Source organism: Urtica dioica, chromosome 2 (genome assembly GCF_054948205.1).
Source record: "Urtica dioica subsp. dioica isolate 48M chromosome 2, U.dioica_male_clone48M_v1_H2, whole genome shotgun sequence".
In the NCBI taxonomy this organism is placed as follows: Eukaryota; Viridiplantae; Streptophyta; class Magnoliopsida; order Rosales; family Urticaceae; genus Urtica; species Urtica dioica.
Window position 1 is genome coordinate 29,795,995 of NC_142757.1, and position 22,468 is coordinate 29,818,462.

General features: G+C 40.7%; 2 protein-coding genes across 2 annotated transcripts; both read left to right on the forward strand.

The window, feature by feature from the left end:
* The first annotated feature begins 14,135 nt into the window (after positions 1-14,135).
* LOC149404283 (Adaptin family protein) lies at positions 14,136-19,162 on the forward strand. The gene is made up of 7 exons (XM_089602786.1): positions 14,136-15,788; positions 15,854-15,985; positions 16,087-16,143; positions 16,222-16,338; positions 16,515-16,592; positions 17,647-17,790; positions 17,875-19,162. Exons 1-7 carry the CDS (start codon positions 14,481-14,483, stop codon positions 18,832-18,834), a joined length of 2,796 nt encoding a protein of 931 aa, XP_089458912.1. The 5' UTR covers positions 14,136-14,480; the 3' UTR covers positions 18,835-19,162.
* Positions 19,163-19,273: 111 nt separating this feature from the next.
* On the forward strand, positions 19,274-22,338 carry LOC149404284 (Major facilitator superfamily protein). The gene is made up of 8 exons (XM_089602793.1): positions 19,274-19,828; positions 19,912-19,975; positions 20,750-20,863; positions 20,989-21,242; positions 21,314-21,404; positions 21,481-21,593; positions 21,679-21,805; positions 21,883-22,338. Exons 1-8 carry the CDS (start codon positions 19,506-19,508, stop codon positions 22,075-22,077), a joined length of 1,281 nt encoding a protein of 426 aa, XP_089458919.1. The 5' UTR covers positions 19,274-19,505; the 3' UTR covers positions 22,078-22,338.
* Positions 22,339-22,468: the final 130 nt, after the last annotated feature.

A 22,468-nucleotide genomic window follows, 5' to 3' on the forward strand; every position in this document is an offset into this window, starting at 1 on the left:
TCCCGAGAAGCCTCATCCCCAATATTTATGAAGATATATGTTCTGGTTGTAGAATGTTGTGGCATCCCAATGAATGACGTCGAGATACACTTTTTCATAAGGTATTCTCCTCCTTGACTATAATATTTGACTGAGATGACTCGATGATATTTGTCATTTTATATATTAATGGTGCTATACTAAACTGTGGTGATTTGTTGACTGATCATTAAGTTTTATTTGTTTACGTGTTTAAATCACATGGGTGTATATTCTGTTGACTTTTCAAATGAAGTCTAACATGGCATTTTATTTTGTCATCTAGTACTATATTTATTCGTTTGAGTCTTTTAGTTTATTTTTCTTTTGACCCCCTCACAAATTTTGGCGAATGATCTAGGGTCTCACCGAGCCGGTTGGAGTTCCAGACAGAAAGGACAGCCCAATAGGCCGATGTCTTTTCAGTCGTAGACGAACTCAAGGTTTGGCGAATGATCCACTGCACCGCTCGATGTCCCCCCTGCCGATCGAGGTTACGTCACCGGTTGAAGGCAACAAGCGGAGGTCCTCCGCGATGAAGTTTTCCCTATCAAGGGAGAAATCCTAAGGAGAGGGAAGCACATAAACCTTTGTGAAAGAGCTTAACAGATCATCAAATTCAATCCTTTGGGGGTTCAAGGTTATGATGCCCTCAAGGTAATCAAGTGTAATTTCAAGGTCGGCAAGGTAAAGAGAGTGGGACCCAACCGCACGCGTCCGAGGACCCATCAATGGTGTTGGTGAGCGAATTGAAGAAGGAAAAGAAAAAAATGTAAATATAATATAAATAGAGTAAAAAAAAAGAGAATACCTTTCCCAAGTGTTGAAAATGGGGAGAGGAAGGAATGACCTCGTAGGCCACGATCGAAGAGACAAAGATGGGTCAAAAAGAGCGGAAAGCCTAGGGCCGAAAATTCAAAATTAAAAAAAAAAATTACCAAATAAGCCACCGAAAGTCTAAGAATTGCTAGATAGCCAACCTTTTATAATTTTTTTGTAAATAATCACCTCAACTTATTTATGGCACTCAAAAAGACAAAAATACCAAAAAAAAAACATTCTCGCTTATTTTTGGTTTTTTTTTTTTGTTTTTTTGAGTCCCGTATATAAGTTAAGGTGGCTATTTACATAAAATTAACAAAAGTTTGGCTATCATACAAAACGCTATAAGTCAAATGGCTATATAGCTAAAAGACCCAAAAAAATTAGACCATCGTACGACAAGTCGCACAATGACATGTGGGGCTACTGTTTGGTCGTTATTTTGCTAAACAAAAAAGGGGATTACTCCCAACTCTATAAATGGCATATAATGAAGCGGAAGCCAAAATGAAAAGGCCCAAGTCGTATGGCAAAGGGTCTGGAAGGTGATACTGCCGCCACGCGGTTCCCGCCCAGAAGGAATCCTCGCCAACATCACGTTGTCGTAACACGCGGTCTCATTCCTTCCGCCAAATCCTATCTCACCCACGAAATATAGCATCACCCTCGCTCTGGACCAATCATATCCTCCCGAGTGAGTTTTCCGCATCAACAAAGGCATGCAACCTGCTCGAGAACGTGAATTGCTCGCCCAAGTCACTTGCAGATATTCTAAGGCAAATTCTCCATGGAACCCACCAAAAAACCCTAAAAACAAATAAACCCCTATAAATATCCCACTACCTCAACAAATTCAAGGTAAGTCTCTCTCTCTCTCTCTCTCTCTCTCTCTCTCTCTCTCTCTCTCTCTCTCTCTCTCTCTCTCTCTCTCTCTCTCTCTCTCTCTCTAGCTAGTAATCTTGCTGAAATAAATAAATAAATAGATAAACAATTTTTTAAAATAAAAGAATCAGCCAACGAGTCTCTCTCTCATGTTAGTCTCTCATCAATATCATCATCATCGCCATCATTGTCTTCTCGTCATCGCCATTCTCTTTCTCTCTCCTTGAAATCTCTCTCGGCTTCTCCAAATGGGCTACCGCCAACCTCTTCCGGCTCTTACAGACGGTTTCATTGGCGAACTCGTTTTCCTCCTCCACCGCCACTACTTCATCCTCGCCTCCGGAAACTTCGTTGAACCATCTCTATGCCCACCGAATCTTCTTCTTTCTTTTTGGCTTTCGTATCTTTGCCCACAACGTGCTCAGATTTGATTGGTTTGTCTTGTCTTTGTTCCATTGACTGATTTGGGTGGGACATGGAACAGATTTGGATTAGGGTTATTATTTTAGGGGCTTTGGGATGTGAAGATGGATCAACGAATTTATGAACGTTAAAGGTCTGCGGTTTGGATGGAGATTGGGATTCGGACAAAGAAGACGCGAAGACGATGGAGGTTTGCGTAGATAGATAGATAGATAGAGGGGGATAGAGAGAGAGAGAGAGAGAGAGAGAGAGAGATATATATAGAGATGATATAGAATGAAATGAAGAGTGAAGAAGAAGAAGAAGAAGGAAGGTCTTTGATACTCGGGTATTTTTTTTCAATAGAACAAAAATAGACGAAGCAGAAGTGTTGGGAATATTGCCCACTTGAAGATAATGAATAAATGATTACTAAATTCAATAATAAGATTGCTTTATTAGCATTATATGATTAGTGGGTTGATTTCTAAACAATTAGAATCAATAAAAACTATCTTCCATAGCACTTCGTATTAAACTGAGTCACGTGCTGGGCACCTGAGTTCAGGCGGTGAGCTAAAACGAGGTCGATGACTGATATACACCTGGAAAGCTATATCTAAAGTCATATATGTGGAACACATAGGTGAAGGCTGATCACTATGTGGGAGCATTCTACACTTGTGGTGAGTGTACGACTTGGACAGGACTTGGTTGTAGATGTGTCGTTTAAGGACCGTTAAGACACACTAACCGAGACCGCTATGATGGTCACAGTGAGACTTGATCTGAATCCTGAAGTGATCATGGACACTGGGTCATGTTACTGAGCTCTTTGACTCATTCTCCAAAAGGCTATCCATGCTAATCACAGCTTATGTCTTGGGAGTCTCTCAGAGCATGATTCGAGTGGGAAGTGATTTACGGATACTGAATCCAGCCTTCCTGAAAGAAGGTTAATGTTCACTCACCTAAGGGTTGATTCCAGAACCGATAGATTGCTAGCACTTTCGAAGTAAGTAACGTTCGAAAGAATCTTTCGCTGGGGAAGCAACAATGGTTAGGGCTGATATGTATCAATAGAAGTATAACGGAAAAATTGACTTCTCTTGACACGGTTTAAACTTGGAGGATCTTGATCACGAACTGACTATATCAGTGGACACTCGTCACGATGAGTAAATATAATTCCAGTATTAAAGGAGAGTTCAGTCTTGGCTTACAAAGTGGAGTATTTGACCAAGATTAGACGAATCGATGGAAAAAGAGAAAGGACTATTTCGTCTTTTTCATCGGATTTGTTAAGCTTCTATTACTAGGTCCATAGTCCCCTATTCGGCTCTGATAAATGCGGATAAGAACTTTCGTATAATAATGTTTATCATTATTCATCTCACTTGCTGTAATTATGATTGACAGCATTAATTCTGGAAAAGGGGTATTCGCAGAATTAAATAAATATTTATGGTAGAATTGTTTATTTATTGTTTGATCAAGTAAATAAACAATTATTAATTATTTGTTTATTGTTGGACCAAGTAAATAAATGATTAATTGGGTTTTAATCAATTGGGCCTTGCACACATGGAAAATTCGAAATAGGGTTTGTGGCACTAGGATTTGCGCAAATCTCCTTGGCCGTGTGCCATCAAGTTCGAAAATTTCAAAATTGGTATTTACCAATATTTTATCTTTAGTTGTTTAAATAAAGGAGAGAGAATAATATAAGATATTGTCCTATATTCTCTCCTTAAGGAAAGTATTTAGGAGAATATATGAGAATATATTTAAAGGGAAATAATATATTCTCCGTTATTATCTCACTAAATAAAATATTCTATATTTAAATAGAGAATAATATCCCATAGATATTGAATTGATGGATGAGAGAAAAAGTATGATTCACTTGTTGAGATCCAATGGCCTAGATTTAATCCACTAGTGTGAACACAATAAAAGGAAATAAAATATTCTGGAAGGTTCCATGAATATCTCCTTTTACTACTATAAATAAGGGTTCATGAGAATGCAAAAATAAGCAATTAATTTGTGGAAAATTTCGTGGCTCTCCCTCTTGGCCGTGCGAAATTTTCTGCCTCTCCCCCTCGGAAATTCGTTTCCATTCTTAGTAAAATAAGAGCGAGATCTCGAAACACCTAGTTTCCTGATCTAGTGAGATAAAGACTGTGCCCACTCATCTTTCTTAGTCGTCTCGGAGATTACGTTTCGGAAGACTAAGGCGTCATCCTCGAGTCCTTCATCAAGACGACGCTAGGAGTACGCGATTGGTTTAGGAGCGTTCTGTAGCTGAACCGAAAATCAATGTAAGTATTCGTTTTTCTTCAAATCGGTTTGCTTGATAAATATGCTCTCGTGAATTAAATTAATTAAACATAACTAGATCTTGTTAATTATAACCATAATTTAATTAGCTTATGATTGGCGTAATTAATTATTTTTCCGCATTAATATGGTTATATGGGAGAATCATCTCCAACGAGTCGTATCAGAGCGATTGTTCGTGTCTGATACGCGCTTGATTCCCCAACAAGTGGTATCAGAGCTAGATGTTATGATTAATTAATCGATTCTTTCTTGTAATTAATTTAAATATGGTTTGAATGAAATTATATGTGGATGTGAATTTCATGCAATTCAATATATGATATGTGGATTGTGATTCGTGGTTTGATCGTAGAATATTTGATTCTCGCTTTTCTAGATTTTTGTTAACCCGAAATTCAAAGGGTATAGGCTTTATGTAATTATTATTATTATTGTTGTAATCCGATGGCGCGACGTTCTTGATCACGACGATCGGCGAGAGACGGACACACAACGAAGAAGCATGACGAATGAAGAAAGCCTCCACGACTACGCCACAAGAAAACTTGTCACAAAATTTTGTGACAAGTCTCGGCCGTCCTCCTCGTGCCGGGCCGCGCCCTCGTGGCGGCGGCGGTCCGGTGCAGCCTCAAGTCTAATCTTGACCTAGATCAAGATTAGAGGATTCGTCCGTGCCTCAGCCCGGAAACCCTAGTGGGCCCACGGGCCCACTCATTAAAAAAAATTTACCGAAAAAAAAAAAATTAAGTTTTTAAATGTTTTATTTAATTAATTGTATGGGCTGACCTCTAATGATTTTTATTTAAAACATTACAAAATAAATTATTATGATATCGATTTATTTTAAATGGGACATTAGAATGGGCCCTTACTTAATTAATTTTTTCGATAAAAAAATTAGAAAAATTAAATAATTTGATATTGATTTATTTTTCTAAGGGACATAAGAATGGGCCCAATTGAATCCATGGGCCAATATGATTGGGCTCATCTTGATTTACTTTATAGAATCAAATAGGAAACGATCAATCCGAATCAAACCATTCTTGCATGCTCTTGCTTGTTTATTTAATTACTATGTCATGCTTGTATGCTATAACTTAAATCATGTATCGTATGTTAATGGTTGTCATGTGCTTTCATTCATTAAAATTGTCTAATTGGATTAGGATAGTTAATTAATGAATGAGTTGAACGGATCGGAGAGCTCTGTCATCAAGCCGATAAGAGGCTAAGCTGAGAGGTACTTAAGAAGACCTAGTGTCTCACCTTCTCTACTGGGAGCTTTTCCGTGATGGAATACTATTAGGATAATCAAGACTAGATGTCACGAATTCCTAATCACTAAGCTATATTGAAACATCTGTTTTTAAGGGTAGCTTAGAAACACTCGAGTTTTTAATATGACTTAGTTAACTCGAGTGGATCACCTAGATTAATGTTAATGCTAGAAAAATTTAAAATACTGAAAGTATATTGAGTCGTAAGGTCTCCAACATTGACACAACACCGTGAGGATGAAAGATCCCCTCGTGACCGGCGGTTTTCTAAACATGGTGGTCAGTTCCATTCGGAAGGGCTTTTCTGATTCCAATACCAAGGTTGTGTCTCTGACGATAGGTGGGAGGGTTGATCTATGCGTGTACTAGTTACGCTAGTGCGTATGAGCTAGATTTCTTTCACTGAAATGTTGGGTTGACTCATGCATGAACCAACCGGTGGTTGCTCATGTGGCCAAAGATTCCTATAAAATTGGTAGTTAGTGAGCATAGTTATGAAGGTGCATGTACTATGATTGCTCACTAATCTGAGATGGTTCTCATTTTCACTAGGTGCACTCCGTTACGTCACCAGAGTGAAACGGACTGTGGCTATTAGTCGAATTACCTTGGAATATAAAAACTGGGTTCTTTTGATTAGTATTTTATCCCGTGCATGTTTGCATTATAGTTTTTATTTCCTAAATTATATTGATGGTTGTTTCTTTTCATATTGCTAATAAATGTACTTTTATGTTTTTAGTAATTATGTCAAACCCTATTATGGCCCTGTTGTCGAAAGATGTCCTGACTGGAGATAACTTCCCTAAGTGGAAGTCGAATCTCAACATTGTGCTTATGAGTGAAAGCATTCGTTTATCCTCACTGAAGACAGACCTCCTCTTCATGCTCAGGGTGCCTCCAAGAACTTGAGGGAGGACTATGACAAGTGGACTACTGCCAATAACAAGGCGGTGGCCTACATGCTCGCAAGCATATCTGATGCGTTGCGAACTAAGATGGAAGGGAAGGAGACTGTGTGGAGATCCTTGACTCGTTGCAACAAATGTTTGGGATGCAAAGCGAGCAAGCCCACATTGAGCTCATCCGTAAGTGCACTAGCACTAGGATGACTGCGGGAACTCCGGTGAGGGATCATGTCATGAAGATGACTAACTACTTCACCGAAGCTGAACTCCACGGGGCACAGATGGATGAGGTTACTCAGGTGGGAATAATCCTGAATTCCCTTTCGAGTGACTTCATACAGCTTACGTCGAACTACATCATGAACAAGTTGACGTATGGACTGTCTCAGCTGTTGAATGAACTACAGACTTTCGAGTCTATCACTCGACATGGGAAGAACAAAGGGTCAGCTCTCTATGCTGACAAGAGTTCTTCGCCTAAAACCAAGAAGAAGTTGACTTCTGGTGCTGAGTCATCTAAGGCACGCCCGAATACTTCAAAGGGAAAAGGTCCCGCTAAGAAGGAAAGGAAGAACTTCAATAGAAGTGGAAAAGGAAAAGAGAAGAAGCGAGAAAACATTGGTAAATGCCACCACTGCAACACTGAAGGCCATTGGAAGAGGCATTGTCCTTTGTACTTGGCTGAGCTTGAGAAAAACAAGAAGAATGCTGGTATGGTACCTTAAAATTCATGATTAAAGATATCCTAAAAATGTTTTGAGGATAATTATTCATGAGCATACTTCTTTTCTTGTTGCAGAGCAGATCTGATGGAGCACACGTGTGTAGACGAGCTTGTTGAACAATGTCGGATTCAAGCCCGAATTGTAGAGAAGCTCATGCTCCGTTTGAAGATCTAATTTCCCGCTAGTTTTATTACTTTCATTTTTGGATTTATTTTTGAACATGGGATGTGTCATTTAATAATCCGAGGTTTTCTGGACTGTAGCCTTTATGGTTATTCCAGATAGGATGAATCTTTCTTTCTTTATGTTTTATTACATTATTTATGAACACATGGTTGTGTCTTTAAATATTTCCTTCTATAATTGAATGCCTTGATTGCTTTTATGATATTTGAATATGCATGAATGCTTATGTCCTTATGAAAAAGGTATAGAATATGAAGGTCACTTTTTTCCGTTCGTATGCTATATAGAAGCACAATAAATAAATATAAATATTTTCTAAGTTATTATCTCTGTTAGAATTTAATTAGCTTTTATTGCTTCATTAAATTCTTATGTTGAATATGTTTCATTGTTTAAGAACTATTTAGAGCTTTGAAAGCGTCTAAATAATTATTACCATTATTCGACAATGACTTGTGCGAATAATAAGTAATAAAGGAGACACAACTAAAAGTTAGTGTTGATGATGAATTAAATTAGTGGGAGCTTCCTTAATTGGAACGTAGTCACTAATATTCGTATTGATTGAGTGGGAGCATCCTTGAATGGAACCTAGCCACTCTATATTTATTGATTGAGTGGGAGCATCCTTAATTGGAACCTATCCACTCTAAAATTCAATAATCGAGTAGGAGCATCCTTAGCTGGAACCTAACTACTCTTATTCATTGACTTAGTGGAGCATCCATAAATGGAACCTAGTCACTAAATAACCAATATTATTGAGTGGGAGCATCCTTAATTGGATTCTAGTCACTATTGTTCAAAAAAAAAAGAGAGGAAGCTTTCTTTAATGAAATCTAGCCACTTGTTGTTCAATAAATAGCAACATCCTTCATAGGATTAAACCCATCATTGAAGATGGCATCCTTAACCAGAATGTATATGCTATTATTCAATAATTAAAGTGGAAGAGTAATCAATGATTACCTTGCCACATAAATCAATGAATTGAAAGGAAGGATAATTTTGAATTATCTTGTCGTTAAAATCAATAACCTAGTGGGAGCATCCTAGAATGGATCCTTGTCACTCTCATCAACAATAAACTTTCCTTAAAATGGAATGACATGATCTTGAGATATCACTCTCGATCAAACTAACTTGTCTGAAAGTTATTAGCCCATATTTAATAGATCTACATGTTAAGCTATTAGCTTAAAGGAATAGAGAGATCTATAAAAGGATTAATGAAATGGTTTAAGCTTTAATAAGCTATAAGGTAAGGGATTGAGCCCTTAAGGACAGACACTATCATCAATGATACTCTTCTTTCTGATACCACGAACCACTTCATTTGGGATCTTCAAAATTGAAGATGAACTGTCCTTTGATAATGAAGTTCCAATAACATAAAGACATGGATCGAAGTAGTTATACTACTAAACCTTTTGAAATATGAAAGGTAGATCCTAAGTACTTAACAAACTAATCATGATTGTACATGGATGTTTGTTATAATCAATATTTTGAGAATGATCGATAAGTGTAGCTCCTAAACAAGTGTCATGAATAAAGTCATTACTATTAAATTGACTGAGCTAACTGTTCTAAAATTAAATTTAGAAACGACATGCTCGTTTCATTATGTCTCAAACATACTTATTGATATAAGGTATGAGCTCAATGTTGAGGCTATTGACATTGTCTTTAAAAAGGGACTAATAATTAGACCTTAGACAATGTCGTATTTCCGAGAATAACTACATGTGTTGTAAACACTGTAATTTCTGGAAATAGTGAGATACTTAATTATTTAAATATAGTACATCCTCAAAGTCATGTGTATATATATTGAATATGAACACGACAAACAAGGATCAACAATAAATAACCAAGTAGTGGAAATAGGTCAATAAAGTTCTTATTTAAACACGTTCAATAAATCACACTATAGTAAATGGTGATGAGGTCAAACCATGCAATGGTGCAACCTGTTTTGGCACCAAAGGGATGTACACCTTGATAGGGAGACTTGTTACCTTTAGATATAAAGTCTGGTGTATAATCTAAAGGTATGCGAAGTGTTAATTTGTTCTAAAGTAAATTTATTTACTATGAACAATTTGACTTGACCTTAAATGGTAAGTCAAAGATCACTTGCAAAAAAGCATGAACTATAATAATATGAAAATGGGACATATGTCAGATCGACATAAATGATAGAGTATAGATAAAAGTGGGAATCCATATGATGGGAATCTCAATCCTGGGTCAAAGTCTAAACCGTCTATAATGATGGCAAAGAATTAAATTGGCTGAAGGAAACTTATCTTCACTGGTCAAAGTGGGAGATTGTTGAGAATATTGCCCACTTGAAGATACTGAATAAATTATTACTAAATTCGATAATAAAATGCTTTATTAGCATTATATGATTAGTGGGGTGATTTCTAAACAATTAGAATCAATAACAACTATTTTCCATAGCCTCCGTATCAAACTAAGTCACGTGCTGGGCACCTGAGTTCGGGCGGTGAGCTAAAACGAGGTCGATGACTGATATACGCCTAGAAAGCTATATCTAAAGTCATATATGTGGAACACATAGGTGAAGGCTGATCACTATGTGGGAGCATTCTACACTTGTGGTGAGTGTATGACTTGGACATGACTTGGTTGTAGATGTGTCGTTTAAGGACCGTTACGACACACTAACCGAGACCGCTATGATGGTCACAGTGAGACTTGATCTGAATCCTGAAGTGATCATGGACACTGGGTCATGTTACTGAGCTCTTTGACTCATTCGCTAAAAGACTATCCATGCTAATCACATCTTATGTCTTGGGAGTCTCTCAGAGCATGATTCGAGTGCGAAGTGATTTACGGATACGGAATCCAGCCTTCCTGAAAGAAGGTTAATGTTCACTCACCTAAGGGTTGATTCCAGAACCGATAGATTGCTAGCACTTTCGAAGTAAGTAACGTTCGAAAGAATCTTTCGCTGGGGAAGCAACAATGGTTAGGGCTGATATGTATCAAGAGAAGTATAACGGAAAAATTGACTTCTCTTGACACGGGTTGAACCTGGAGGATCTTGATCACGAACTGACTATATCAGTGGACACTCGTCACGATGAGTAAATATAATTCCAGTATTAAAGGAGAGTTCGGTCTTGGCTTACAAAGTGGAGTATTTGACCAAGATTAGACGAATCGATGGAAAAAGAGAAAGGACTATTTCGTCTTTTTCATCGGATTTGTTAAGCTTCTATTACTAGGTCCATAGTCCCCGATTCGGCTCTGATAAAGGCGGATAAGAACTTTCGTATAATAATGTTTATCATTATTCATCTCACTTGCTGTAATTATGATTGACAACATTAATTCTGGAAAACGGGTGTTCGCATAATTAAATAAATATTTATGGTAGAATTGTTTATTTATTGTTTGATCAAGTAAATAAACAATTATTAATTATTTATTTATTGTTGGACCAAGTAAATAAATGATTAATTGGGTTTTAAGCAATTGGGCCTTGCACACATGGAAAATTCGAAATAGGGTTTGTGGCACTAGGATTTGCGCAAATCTCCTTGGCCGTGTGCCATCAAGTTCAAAAATTTCAAAATTGGTATTTACCAATATTTTCTCTTTAGTTGTTTAAATATAGGAGAGAAAATAATATAAGATATTGTCTTATATTCTCTCCTTAAGGAAAATATTTAGGAGAATATATGAGAATATATTTAAAGGAAAATAATATATTCTCCGTTATTATCTCACTAAATAAAATATTCTCTATTTAAATAGAGAATAATATCTCATAGATATTGAATTGATGGATGAGAGAAAAAGTAGGATTCTTTTGTTGAGATCCAATGGCCTAGATTTAATCCACTAGTGTGAACACAATAAAAAGAAATAAAATATTCTGGAAGGTTCCATGAATATCTCCTTTGACTACTATTAATAATGGTTCATGAGAAGGCAAAAATAAGTAATTAATTTGTGGAAAATTTCGTGGCTCTCCCTCTTGGCCGTGCGAAATTTTCTGCCTCTCCCCCTCGGAAATTCGTTTCCATTCTTAGTAAAATAAGAGCGAGATCTCGAAACACCTAGTTTCCTGATCTAGTGAGATAAAGACTGTGCCCACTCATCTTTCTTATTCGTCTCGGAGATTACGTTTCGGAAGACTAAGGTGTCATCCTTGAGTCCTTCATCAAGACGACGCTAGGAGTACGCGATTGGTTTAGGAGCGTTCTGTAGTTGAACCGAAAATCAATGTAAGTATTCGTTTTTCTTCAAATCGGTTGCTTGATAAATATGCTCTCGTGAATTAAATGAATTAAACATAACTAGATCTTGTTAATTATAACCATAATTTAATTAGCTTATGATTGGCGTAATTAATTATTTTTCCGCATTAATATGGTTATATGGGAGAATCATTTCCAACAAGTCGTATCAGAGTGATTGTTCGTGTCTGATACGCGCTTGATTCCCCAACAAGAAGAAGAGAGCTCGTCGAGCAACTCGATGCGGACCTTTGACTTCTCCAAAGCCTCCATGACCTTCTTTTGAAAGAGAATCTTTGGAGCATAGTCCTCTTTGCTGCTTCGAACACTAATCGTCGCTTGTCGCTTCAGATTCTCGGTTGCCTCTAAAAGACGCAAAAGCCCCATCAGCGCATTGTTTTCTGCATAATTTTCGACAAAAAAAAAAATCGATATCTTTAATCAATTCTAAAACGTGATTACATATTGAACAGTAATTTAGAATTATTGACGGATGAGGGAATGCATAAACAAAACGTGAGTTCAAAGCCAATTTTGCGGCAAAATGAAGTTGAGAGAGTGGTTTGTGACTCGACTTAGAGTTCAAAGAGGATTTATATAATTAATCCTAAATAAAATTATGAATAAAAAAATGAAAAAAAAAGTCTACAAACAAAATACTGAAATATAGCTTAAAAGGAAATAATACCCAACAAAAACTCAGGCTCTGCATCTTAAAAACAACTTTCAAAATAATTTTTGGATTCAACAATCAAATTGAGCATAAATATGAGCTCAATGAAGAAAAATCATGAATATTCAATCTGTCAATACATTGCTTAAGCCGGGGAGACTGGGATTGGAGGTGCTTGCCTGGTCAAGTGCCTCGAAGCAGACCTTGAGGAGCTTGGTCTTCTTTAGAGCAGCGGAGACGTCGGCCTCCATGGGAGGCAAGATTTAATCATATCTGATATAAAAAACTGGAGCACATTGCTCAATCAAAGTAAAAAAAAAAATCCAAAACGACAAAAAACCCGAAATTGAAAACGCTAACCTAGTCGGCCGAGAAATCTGTCGGGATTGGAGAGACAAAATGACATGAGCACGGAGCAACGACAGTCAATGATGGCGGCATAGTGGTAGAGACTGGCAGAGTGGTCGTCATTGAGTACAACCGCACGGTGTGGGATATCGTTGCAAGGAGAACGACCCACGCAAAGAAAAGAGAAGCAATGCTCGCTGATGAGGCGTTGTAGAAGAGAATCGAGAAGTGGCGTAACGCCATGGAGAATTGTCGCAAGAGAGAAAAAAGAAGGAATCGAGCATAAGAAAAAATAAAAGTTTTGCACGAACGAAGAAAGGGGGAAAAGATATAAGAGTTTACACAAGTGATTTAGTAATAGATGAGTAAAATTTGGGATTTAGGTTGATTTTGGTAAAGTGTTGCCCAAATTGTAATATTCGGGTAAATATCTCTCGTTATTATACTTAAAGTCTGTTTGGAATCCAAAAAATATGAGAGTGAAAATGAGAATCCGTCGTATTTTTTTAATTGAGAAAAATAAGACAGAGATTTGATTTTCACTACTTCCATATATAACGATAATAAAATAATTTTTCGTGCATTTTCTCAACTATTTTTTTTTTGGAAAATATCAAGAGTATCTCTCGTGTTTAATCGAAATGCGAGATTTATGCCTTCGATTTATAAAAATATCAGACATATCCCTTCAGTTTAATATAAATGAAATATACCTCCCCTAAAAGAACGTTATATCACGAATATCACTCTTTTCGTTTATTTTTTACAAAAAAAATAATTTGAACTCCCCAAAATAACCTTAATAGAATAAATATTTACTTACTATTTTATTCAAAAAATCAAAATCTCTCTTTATAAAAAAAATTCTTAACTTTTTATAAAGAAATTTTTAATTTAATTTTTTTGTATATAGAATAGAAAATAAAAAATTATTTCATGAAGGGTATTTTGGGGAGTTCAATTTTTTTTTTTTTTTTTATAAAAAATAAACGAAAAGAGTGATATTTTGTAATATAACATTTTTTATGGGAATAATATATCATTTATATTAAATTAAAGAGATATATATGATATTTCTAAAAATCGAATGAATAAATCTCGTATTTCGATTAAACACGAGATATGCTCTTGATATTTTCTCTTTTTTCGCTATCTCTCCTAATTTTTCAAACAACAATTACGACAATTAAAGGAAAATCATTATATATATATATATAAACAGTTAGATTATTTTTCCTTGAAATCTATGGGTAAATTTAAAAACTTACGGTGAACTCTAGGATGGAAAATAAAAAAACCATTTCCTATCATTGATTTCCCCAATCGTAATAGAAAAAAATAGACAAATGAATGAATCGAAGTTTAGAGAAGTGAAGTAAAGTAATATGGGGAAGATGGTGTGTACGAGTGATTAGAAGTAAATTGTAATTTGCAAGTGGAATTGTCACACGAGCGGTGGCGTGGAGGGCAAATAAAAAGAGTTTCACGGCGGTAGCAGGAGAGAGTGTTGAAAACGCAAACTCAATAAAGAAACAGGGAAAAGAATTGGTTGGTGGTGGAGGAGAAGATCAGATCGGAAGACGATCGATCAAAGATATAGATCTGAGTGAATGGAGCAGCTGAAGAGCATCGGGCGTGAGCTGGCGATGGGGTCGCAGGGGGGTTTCGGGCAGTCGAAGGAGTTTCTGGAGCTGGTGAAGTCGATCGGAGAGGCTCGGTCGAAGGCGGAGGAGGACAGGATCGTGGTAGGGGAGATCGAGACGCTGAAGCGGCGGCTGAGCGAGGCGGAGATCCCGACGCGGCGGATGAAGGAGTACCTGATGAGGCTGGTGTACGTGGAGATGCTGGGGCACGACGCGTCGTTCGGGTACATCCATGCGGTGAAGATGACCCACCACCAGTCGCTGGCGCTGAAGAGGACGGGGTACCTGGCGGTGACGCTGTTCCTGTCGGAGTCGCACGACCTGCTGATCCTGATCGTGAACACCATCCAGAAGGACCTGCGGTCGGACAACTACCTGGTGGTGTGCGCGGCGCTGAACGCGGTGTGCAAGCTGATCTCGGAGGACACGGTGCCGGCGGTGCTGCCGTCGGTGGTGGAGCTGCTGTCGCACCCGAAGGACGCGGTGCGGAAGAAGGCCCTGATGGCCCTGCACCGCTTCCACCTGCGCGCCCCCGCGTGCGTGTCCCACCTGCTGCACCACTTCCGGCAGCGCCTCTGCGACACCGACCCGGGGGTGATGGGGGCGGCGCTGTGCCCGCTGGCGGACCTGGCCGCGGCCGACCCGGGGCCCCTGCGCGACCTCGTGCCCACCCTCGTGGCCATCCTCAAGCAGGTGGCGGAGCGGCGCCTCCCCAAGGCCTACGACTACCACTCCCTCCCGGCGCCCTTCATCCAGGTCAAGCTGCTCAAGCTGCTGGCCCTGCTCGCGCCCCCCTCCAGCGAGGCCGCCTTCTCGGTGCTCTCCGACCTGCTGGGGCGCGGCGACTCCTCCTCCTCCAACATCGCCAACGCCGTCCTCTACGAGGGCATCGCCTGCGTCTCCGCCCTCCACCCCTCCCCGCCCCTCCTCGAGGCCGCCGCCGCCGTCATCGCCCGCTTCCTCAAGAGCGACTCCCACAACCTCAAGTACATGGGCATCGACTCCCTCTCCCGCCTCATCAAGACCAGCCCCCACATCGCCGACCTCCACCAGCTCGCCGTCATCGACTGCCTCGAGGACCCCGACGACACCCTCAAGCGCAAGACCTTCGACCTCCTCTACCGCATGACCAACTCCTCCAACGTCCACGTCATCGCCGACCGCATGATCCAGTACATGGTCGCCCTCAACGACAACCACTACAAGACCTACATCGCCTCCCGCTGCGTCGAGCTCGCCGAGCAGTTCGCGCCCAGTAACAACTGGTTCATCCAGGTACCCACACTCTACCTCCTTTTAACCACACCTTCCTCTCAAAACTTACACCTCTTGCTCCACAGACCATGAACAAAGTCTTCGAGCACGCTGGGGACCTCGTGAACGTCAAGGTTGCGCATAACTTGATGAGGTTGATCGCTGAAGGCTTCGGAGAGGATGACGAAACCGCAGATTCTCAGCTCAGATCGTCTGCCGTATGTTACTTTCAACGTTCTACACCTTCTATAAGTGATGTTGAACTAAATGCAGTCTCCAATGTCTCAGTTCATGCGTTATTCTTCTCGTGATTGTGCAGGTTCAATCTTACTTGCGTATTCTTGGAGAGCCGAAACTCCCATCGCTGTTTCTTCAGGTATCGTCTCCCTCACTCATTTTTTTCTCGCACCTTGGAATGAAATATCAATGAACTCAAGTTTTGGTCTCATTACAGGTGATTTGCTGGGTGCTGGGGGAATATGGAACTGCTGATGGGAAGTACACTGCTTCGTATATCGCTGGAAAGTTATGTGACGTCGCAGAGGCAAATTCCAATGACGAAACTGTCAGGGTAACTTCTTTATTATATTTTTTTTCCTTCATAGGAGATTCTCTCTAGCTCTATCTGTCTGTCTTGTGTTGTTATGGCACGTTGTGTTTACAGATACAAAAGCCCATCTCCCTGCAACTTTCCACACTTTGTATGTCTATAAATTTACCAATACAGTGCTGCTCTGCTCTTTACAGGCTTATGCTATTACCGCAATCATGAAGATATATGCATTTGAAATATCGGCGGGTAGAAAAGTGGATCTGCTGCCTGAGGTGAGTATTTCATTTCCGTTGGCAAACGCAGTCTGACGTTCGGACTTATGGACACTTTCACAATCGTCATCTACTATGTATTTAGTTTAATTTTATTTGGTATCTTTCTTCCCATGATAAAGATACTTTGTGCTAAAGATAAAAGTAGGAAAATCAGTTCAAGGACTAAGTATATGAATGTGTGGCTTAGGGGGCTTATCATCTGACTGACTCTTGTATCAGGAGAAGTATTTGTTAAGATAAAGGCTTCTTTTAACCCCAAGAGGTCAGTCTAGAGGTAACGGCGATTCTTGGGACCTTGTACATCCCCGGTTCGATTTCCCCTAGGTCCAACAACTGGGGCCACTTGGGTAGTCCCCCGGTCAATAATGCCAGGGCCTCGTGGATATTAGTTGGGTCTAGCCCGGACACCCTGGTTATCAAATACTTATTGGAAGAAAAAAAAAGGAAAGGACATGAAAATTGCTGGGAAAAAGAACTGCATGTGTGTAAATAATCGAGGATAGAGAAAATAATTGAGGATAGAGAACCTAAGAGAAAAGGAACTGCATGTGTGTAAACAACGACCTGCATGTGTGTAAATAATCGAGGATAGAAAAAAGGAACTGCATGTGTGTAAACAAAATTGTTGGGAAAAAGAACTGCATGTCTGTAAACAACAACCTTAAGAGTATTTATTGGGGTTGAAAGTCCAGGGACACTATAATAAAGAGAAAATAATCGAGGATAGAGGAAAAATAAAAGGATCAGCTCTGAAATGAGAGATAATATATGGATTCTGAATGGTGAACATATACTTGATATTGTTTCAAGAGATGGATATCATTTCCATTTAAAAAAAAAAAAAAAAAAACGCTATCAAACATGGGGCACAAATGACTAAGATTTCCTTTAGTTGGATATTGGAGCAATCTTCCACTAGTCTTTGGTGAAATTGAAACTATGATTTCAGTTTCATGCGTTTCACCTTGTATTTCATTTCGGTACAAGTAGTATAGTAGTCCTCACAAGGTTCGACTTAAAATATAATCTTATCTCCTGTTACTCTTTGCAGTGTCAATCATTGGTTGAAGAACTTGCAGCCTCCCACTCAACAGACCTGCAGCAACGGGCATACGAATTGCAAGCTGTCGTTGGCTTGGATGCTCATGCTCTTGCGGCTAGCATGCCATTAGATGCAAGTTGTGAAGACGTCGAGGTCATATATATCTTCCATCTTTATGCTTAAAATATTGGGGAATATAGATTGTTATTGTAAGTACGAAGTGTGATTTATATGCAGGTTAAAAAAGGCCTTTCATTTCTCAATCATTACGTTGATCAATCAATTGAAAAAGGTGCTCAGCCGTACATTGCAGACAGCGAGCGATCTGGAGCAATAAGCATCAGTAGCTTCGGAGGCCAAGAGCAACATGAAACGCGAGGCCACGGCCTGAAATTTGAGGCATATGAGGCTCCAAAGCCACCTGTTCCAGCAAGGGTAGCTCCCCTCAGCTCTTCAACCGAACTTGTTCCGGTACCCGAACCCTCTTATCCTTCAGAGAGCCATCAGGCAACTTCGGCGTCAGATCCACAACTGAAACTCCGGCTCGATGGCGTCCAGAAGAAGTGGGGTAGGCCCACATACTCATCTTCGGCATCGCAGTCGTCCGCTTCTACTTCTGCTTCTCAAAAGGCAGCGAACGGGGTTGCGCAAGATGTCCCCACCGGCGGTGTGAGTTCCAAAGCGCGAGAAACTTATGATACAAGAAAGCCACCGGTAGAGATTAACCCAGAAAAACAGAGGCTCGCGGCTTCGTTATTTGGGGGTTCGGCGAAACCAGAAAGAAAGCCTTCTGCTTCTGCAAGCCATAAAACCAGCAGCAGCCGTTCAGTGGAGAAGGCTCAGGCTGCAAAAGCGGCCCCGGAGAGAACAGCCCTGGTGGCCGATTTGCTGGATTTCAGTGAAGGAAACGTGGCTGCCAGTGGTGCTACAGTTGTTGACCCGTTCATGCAGTTGGAAGGGCTTCTCGACTCATCATCGAACCCCGGCGGCTCGGATCGCAGTTCGGACAGTCCTGATTTGATGGGGCTGTATGGAGATGGAGCCGATCCCGCTGGGGTTGGCAACGGTGGTGCGGGCACTCAGTCAAGCAAGGGCCCGAGTGCAAAAAAGTCACTGGAAAAGGATGCGCTGGTGAGGCAGATGGGTGTCAACCCAACAAGTGACAACCCCAACTTGTTTCGAGATTTGCTTGGCTGAAAATTCTCCCTAAAATTGTATTCCATAACAACAAAATAAGCCATGTGGAGTGAACAGAGATAGAAGTTGTAGAAACCTAGGACAGACTGAGTTGGTGGTGATGGAAATTCATACGGTGGATGGACTTGATTATCCTTTTCTCTTTTCTCCTTTCTCCTTTCTCGTGTAATTTTGGGTGAGATTTTTGTTTTGTTTTGGCAACAGAGAGCTTTGTTTGTTTTGGACTCCCGAGTTAAAAAATATTATTTCCCCTGCATCTTAATGGGTGGCCGGCATATTTTGTTGAAAAGTCAGAAATGTATTAATAATAAATGACTATTTTTCGTTACACTCTGTGAACAACCTGCATCAGAAAATCACAAGGGCACGGCACGAGTACATCTTATGGTAAACATATTTTAAGCAAATGGTGTGTTATGTTCGGACTACCAAAGCTAATTATATAGCAACATATGTCTTATGGACGAGAGCAGTACCAACTTTGAAATGAATGACTCGTTTTATTGGGTGTACAAAATAGAGACGCATGGTGTACAGGCATGATGTCGTGTCTTCTCATATTTTTTTAATTAACAAATGAGGTATTCGTGAAAGTCAAGAGTAGAGAGGTGATATAAAAAGTCGTAGAGAAGAGAAATTGGTTGATTGAGAAAGAAGGAAGAAGAGGAAGAATGCTTGTAGAAGAATCGGATTGTCCGCTGGTGGCGGAGGAGGGTGGGTGGGAGGCTGGGAGAGGGAGAAGAAGAGACGTCCACATACTGTGCGCGGCATTCCTGCTGGTGTTCCTGGCGTACGGAGCTGCCCAGAATCTGGAGAGCAGTGTGAACAGCGAGGCGGGCTTGGGGACGACCTCCCTCGGCGTCCTCTACGTCTCTTTCATGCTCTTCTCCTTCTTCGCCTCCTTTGTCGTCCGCTTTCTCGGCTCCAAGAATGCCTTGCTTCTCGGCACCACGGGCTATTGGCTCTTCATCGCCGCCAACCTCGTCCCCTCATGGTCAGTGCCTTTTACCTTGGCCTTACAATTCCACCATCACCATCACCATCACCGTCACCATCACCATGCTTAATGCCTGCCAGGTATACTATGATCCCCGCCTCTCTCTACATGGGCTTTGCCGCTTCTATAATATGGGTTGCCCAGGTGCGTCACATCATCCACTCAATCACGAACCCTTGCTTGTACAGATATTGTCAGTCCAAATTACTTGTTAATTATATTTTAGATCAAGTTTTGCAAGAAGGTGAGCTGCTACGATTTCTGGGTTCGTTTAGGACAGCGTTGACGTTGACTATGACTAGAGCTTCGTTGGGGTTGGGTGGCTTTTGAGAGGTCTTCGATCAGGTGGATGACTTTGTTGTGGTACGCCTGTCCGAACCAAGATAGGATGGAGAAGAGGAAGAGGTAGTCGAAGTTATGCAAATTCCTGAGAGAGTGCGCTGGAGTTTCTGGTTTACTCCGTGCGGCCATGTATTTTCTTGTCAGGATCCAACCGTGGCTGGTTTTTTTAAGAAAATTCTTGATCTTCAGCGGGATTTGGAGGCTCCAAAATAGTTTCCACCAGTTTGTACGTGGGGGGATCTAGTGGAAGCGGTCTGGAATTTTCTATCGAGGCCGAGGGGTATCCACTTTTGACCAAGTATTCACCATCACAACAGTCTTCAGCATCGAGGTTGGGATTTTAGGATGAGGTCCGCCTCCTCGGCAGAGAAGAGGATTTCAAATATTTGGGGTTGTGCAGAAAATTAAAAAGAAAACATTTAGATTGAAAATTTAGAAATAAAATACAGGCGGAGAATGAAACTCCGAAAATTCAGCATTTAGTTATACATTATCCATAAGGAAAATGATTTAATATTCTTTTTCATGCATTTTCGAGTTCCAAAAGAGAGGGACTAAGTGAGGACCATCTTTCAGGGAACATATCTGACCTCCACCGCCCGTGCTCATGCACAACACCACCACTTGCCCGAAACAACCGTCATTGGCCGCTTCAACGGCGAGTTTTGGGCCGTCTTTGCCTCTCACCAGGTAACTCCCAATTCTCTCTCTCTCTCTCTCTCTCTCTCTCTCTCTCTCTCTCTCTCTCTCTCTCTCTCTCTCTCTCTCTTTCTCTCTCATGCATTCACTCGCTGTTTTGATTATTTGGGACGCAGGTCGTGGGCAACCTCATCTCACTTGCACTGCTTAGAGGCACACACACTCAAACCACGTTGCTGTTTGTGGTGTTTCTTTGCAGCATGACTTTGGGTACCATCCTCATGTGCTTCTTGCATAAACAACAACACGACCACTCGCAACAACGCTCCTCTTCCCTCTCAACCTCCCTTTTCGCTCCGCTCCTTAATGTCCGAATGCTCTTCATTGTCCCTCTCATCGCATATTCTGGTCTGCAACAAGCGTTTGTCTGGTAGCTGCTTCCACGCTCACACGACTCCACATCATTACCCTCAGGTCTAAAAAACCATGTCTTGTTTGCAGGGCCGAGTTCACCAAGTACATCGTAACTCCCTCTCTGGGTGTTTCTGGTGTTGGAGCTACTATGGCTCTCTATGGGGCCACTGATGCCATTGTAAGCACTTTCCCAGAACTTCACATTATCATCATAAAAAGAATTATGCCCTCAACTTTTGTATTTTGTCTCGCAGTTTTCACTGGCTGCCGGTCGGCTCACCTCTGGTCTCGAGTCCATCACGCTCATAGTTTCTGGCGGTGTTTTTGCTCAAGCTATTGTATTCCTCTGGATTCTCCTAAAATACAGGTTTACTAAATATTTTTCTTGGCATAAGTCTCAATAATACAAATGGAATTGATTTATAATGTCGGACAACAACTTCGTTATGCAGCGGTACTAGCGGAGCAGGAGTGGGTGTTTTATACCCATTTGTGATGGCAGCTCTATTGGGCATCGGCGATGGGGTTCTTAACACACAGCTCAACGCCTTACTTGGGATGCTCTTCAAGCAGGACACGGTATGTAATGCAATGCCAATGAAATGCGATATTCAAGATTTCGACAAAGTAATGATGTGTGTTGGGACTGGGAGCAGGAAGGAGCGTTTGCGCAGCTGAAAGTGTGGCAGAGCGCGGCAATAGCGCTCGTCTTCTTTCTCACTCCAAACATCTCGTTGCAGGCAATGGTGTTGATTATGATTGCTGGGCTGTGCGTCTCATACGCGTCTTTTCTTTTTCTCTCTCTTGTGTCGGAGAAGGCGTTTTCGTCACGCACCCAATCCGTGATGTGATATTGTGATCCCAAAACCACATCATACAAAACTGTTGATGCCACGTTGCTTGCTGTAAAGTATTTCCCATATTAACATCAGTCGTTTTCCTGCTTGGATCCATGGGTGGTCCCAGAAATAAATACAATTTAAATTTGACTTGTTTCCATGTGTGGGCGGGCGGTGGTGATGGTGTCCTGACGAAGTGGCCCTTTGAGTCACGCCTCACATGGAAGAGCACATTTGTTTGTGTTAATAAACGTTTTTATAAGATTGCGAGGATACTACTTGACGTCATGCGCTACGAGATGCAATCGAATTTGGTCAGCTAATCTGGTGGGGTCAGGAGTCAAACCGTGTTAGTACACCTAAACTAAAACTGAAACATAAGACTGTCTTGGGAGTCGTTGAG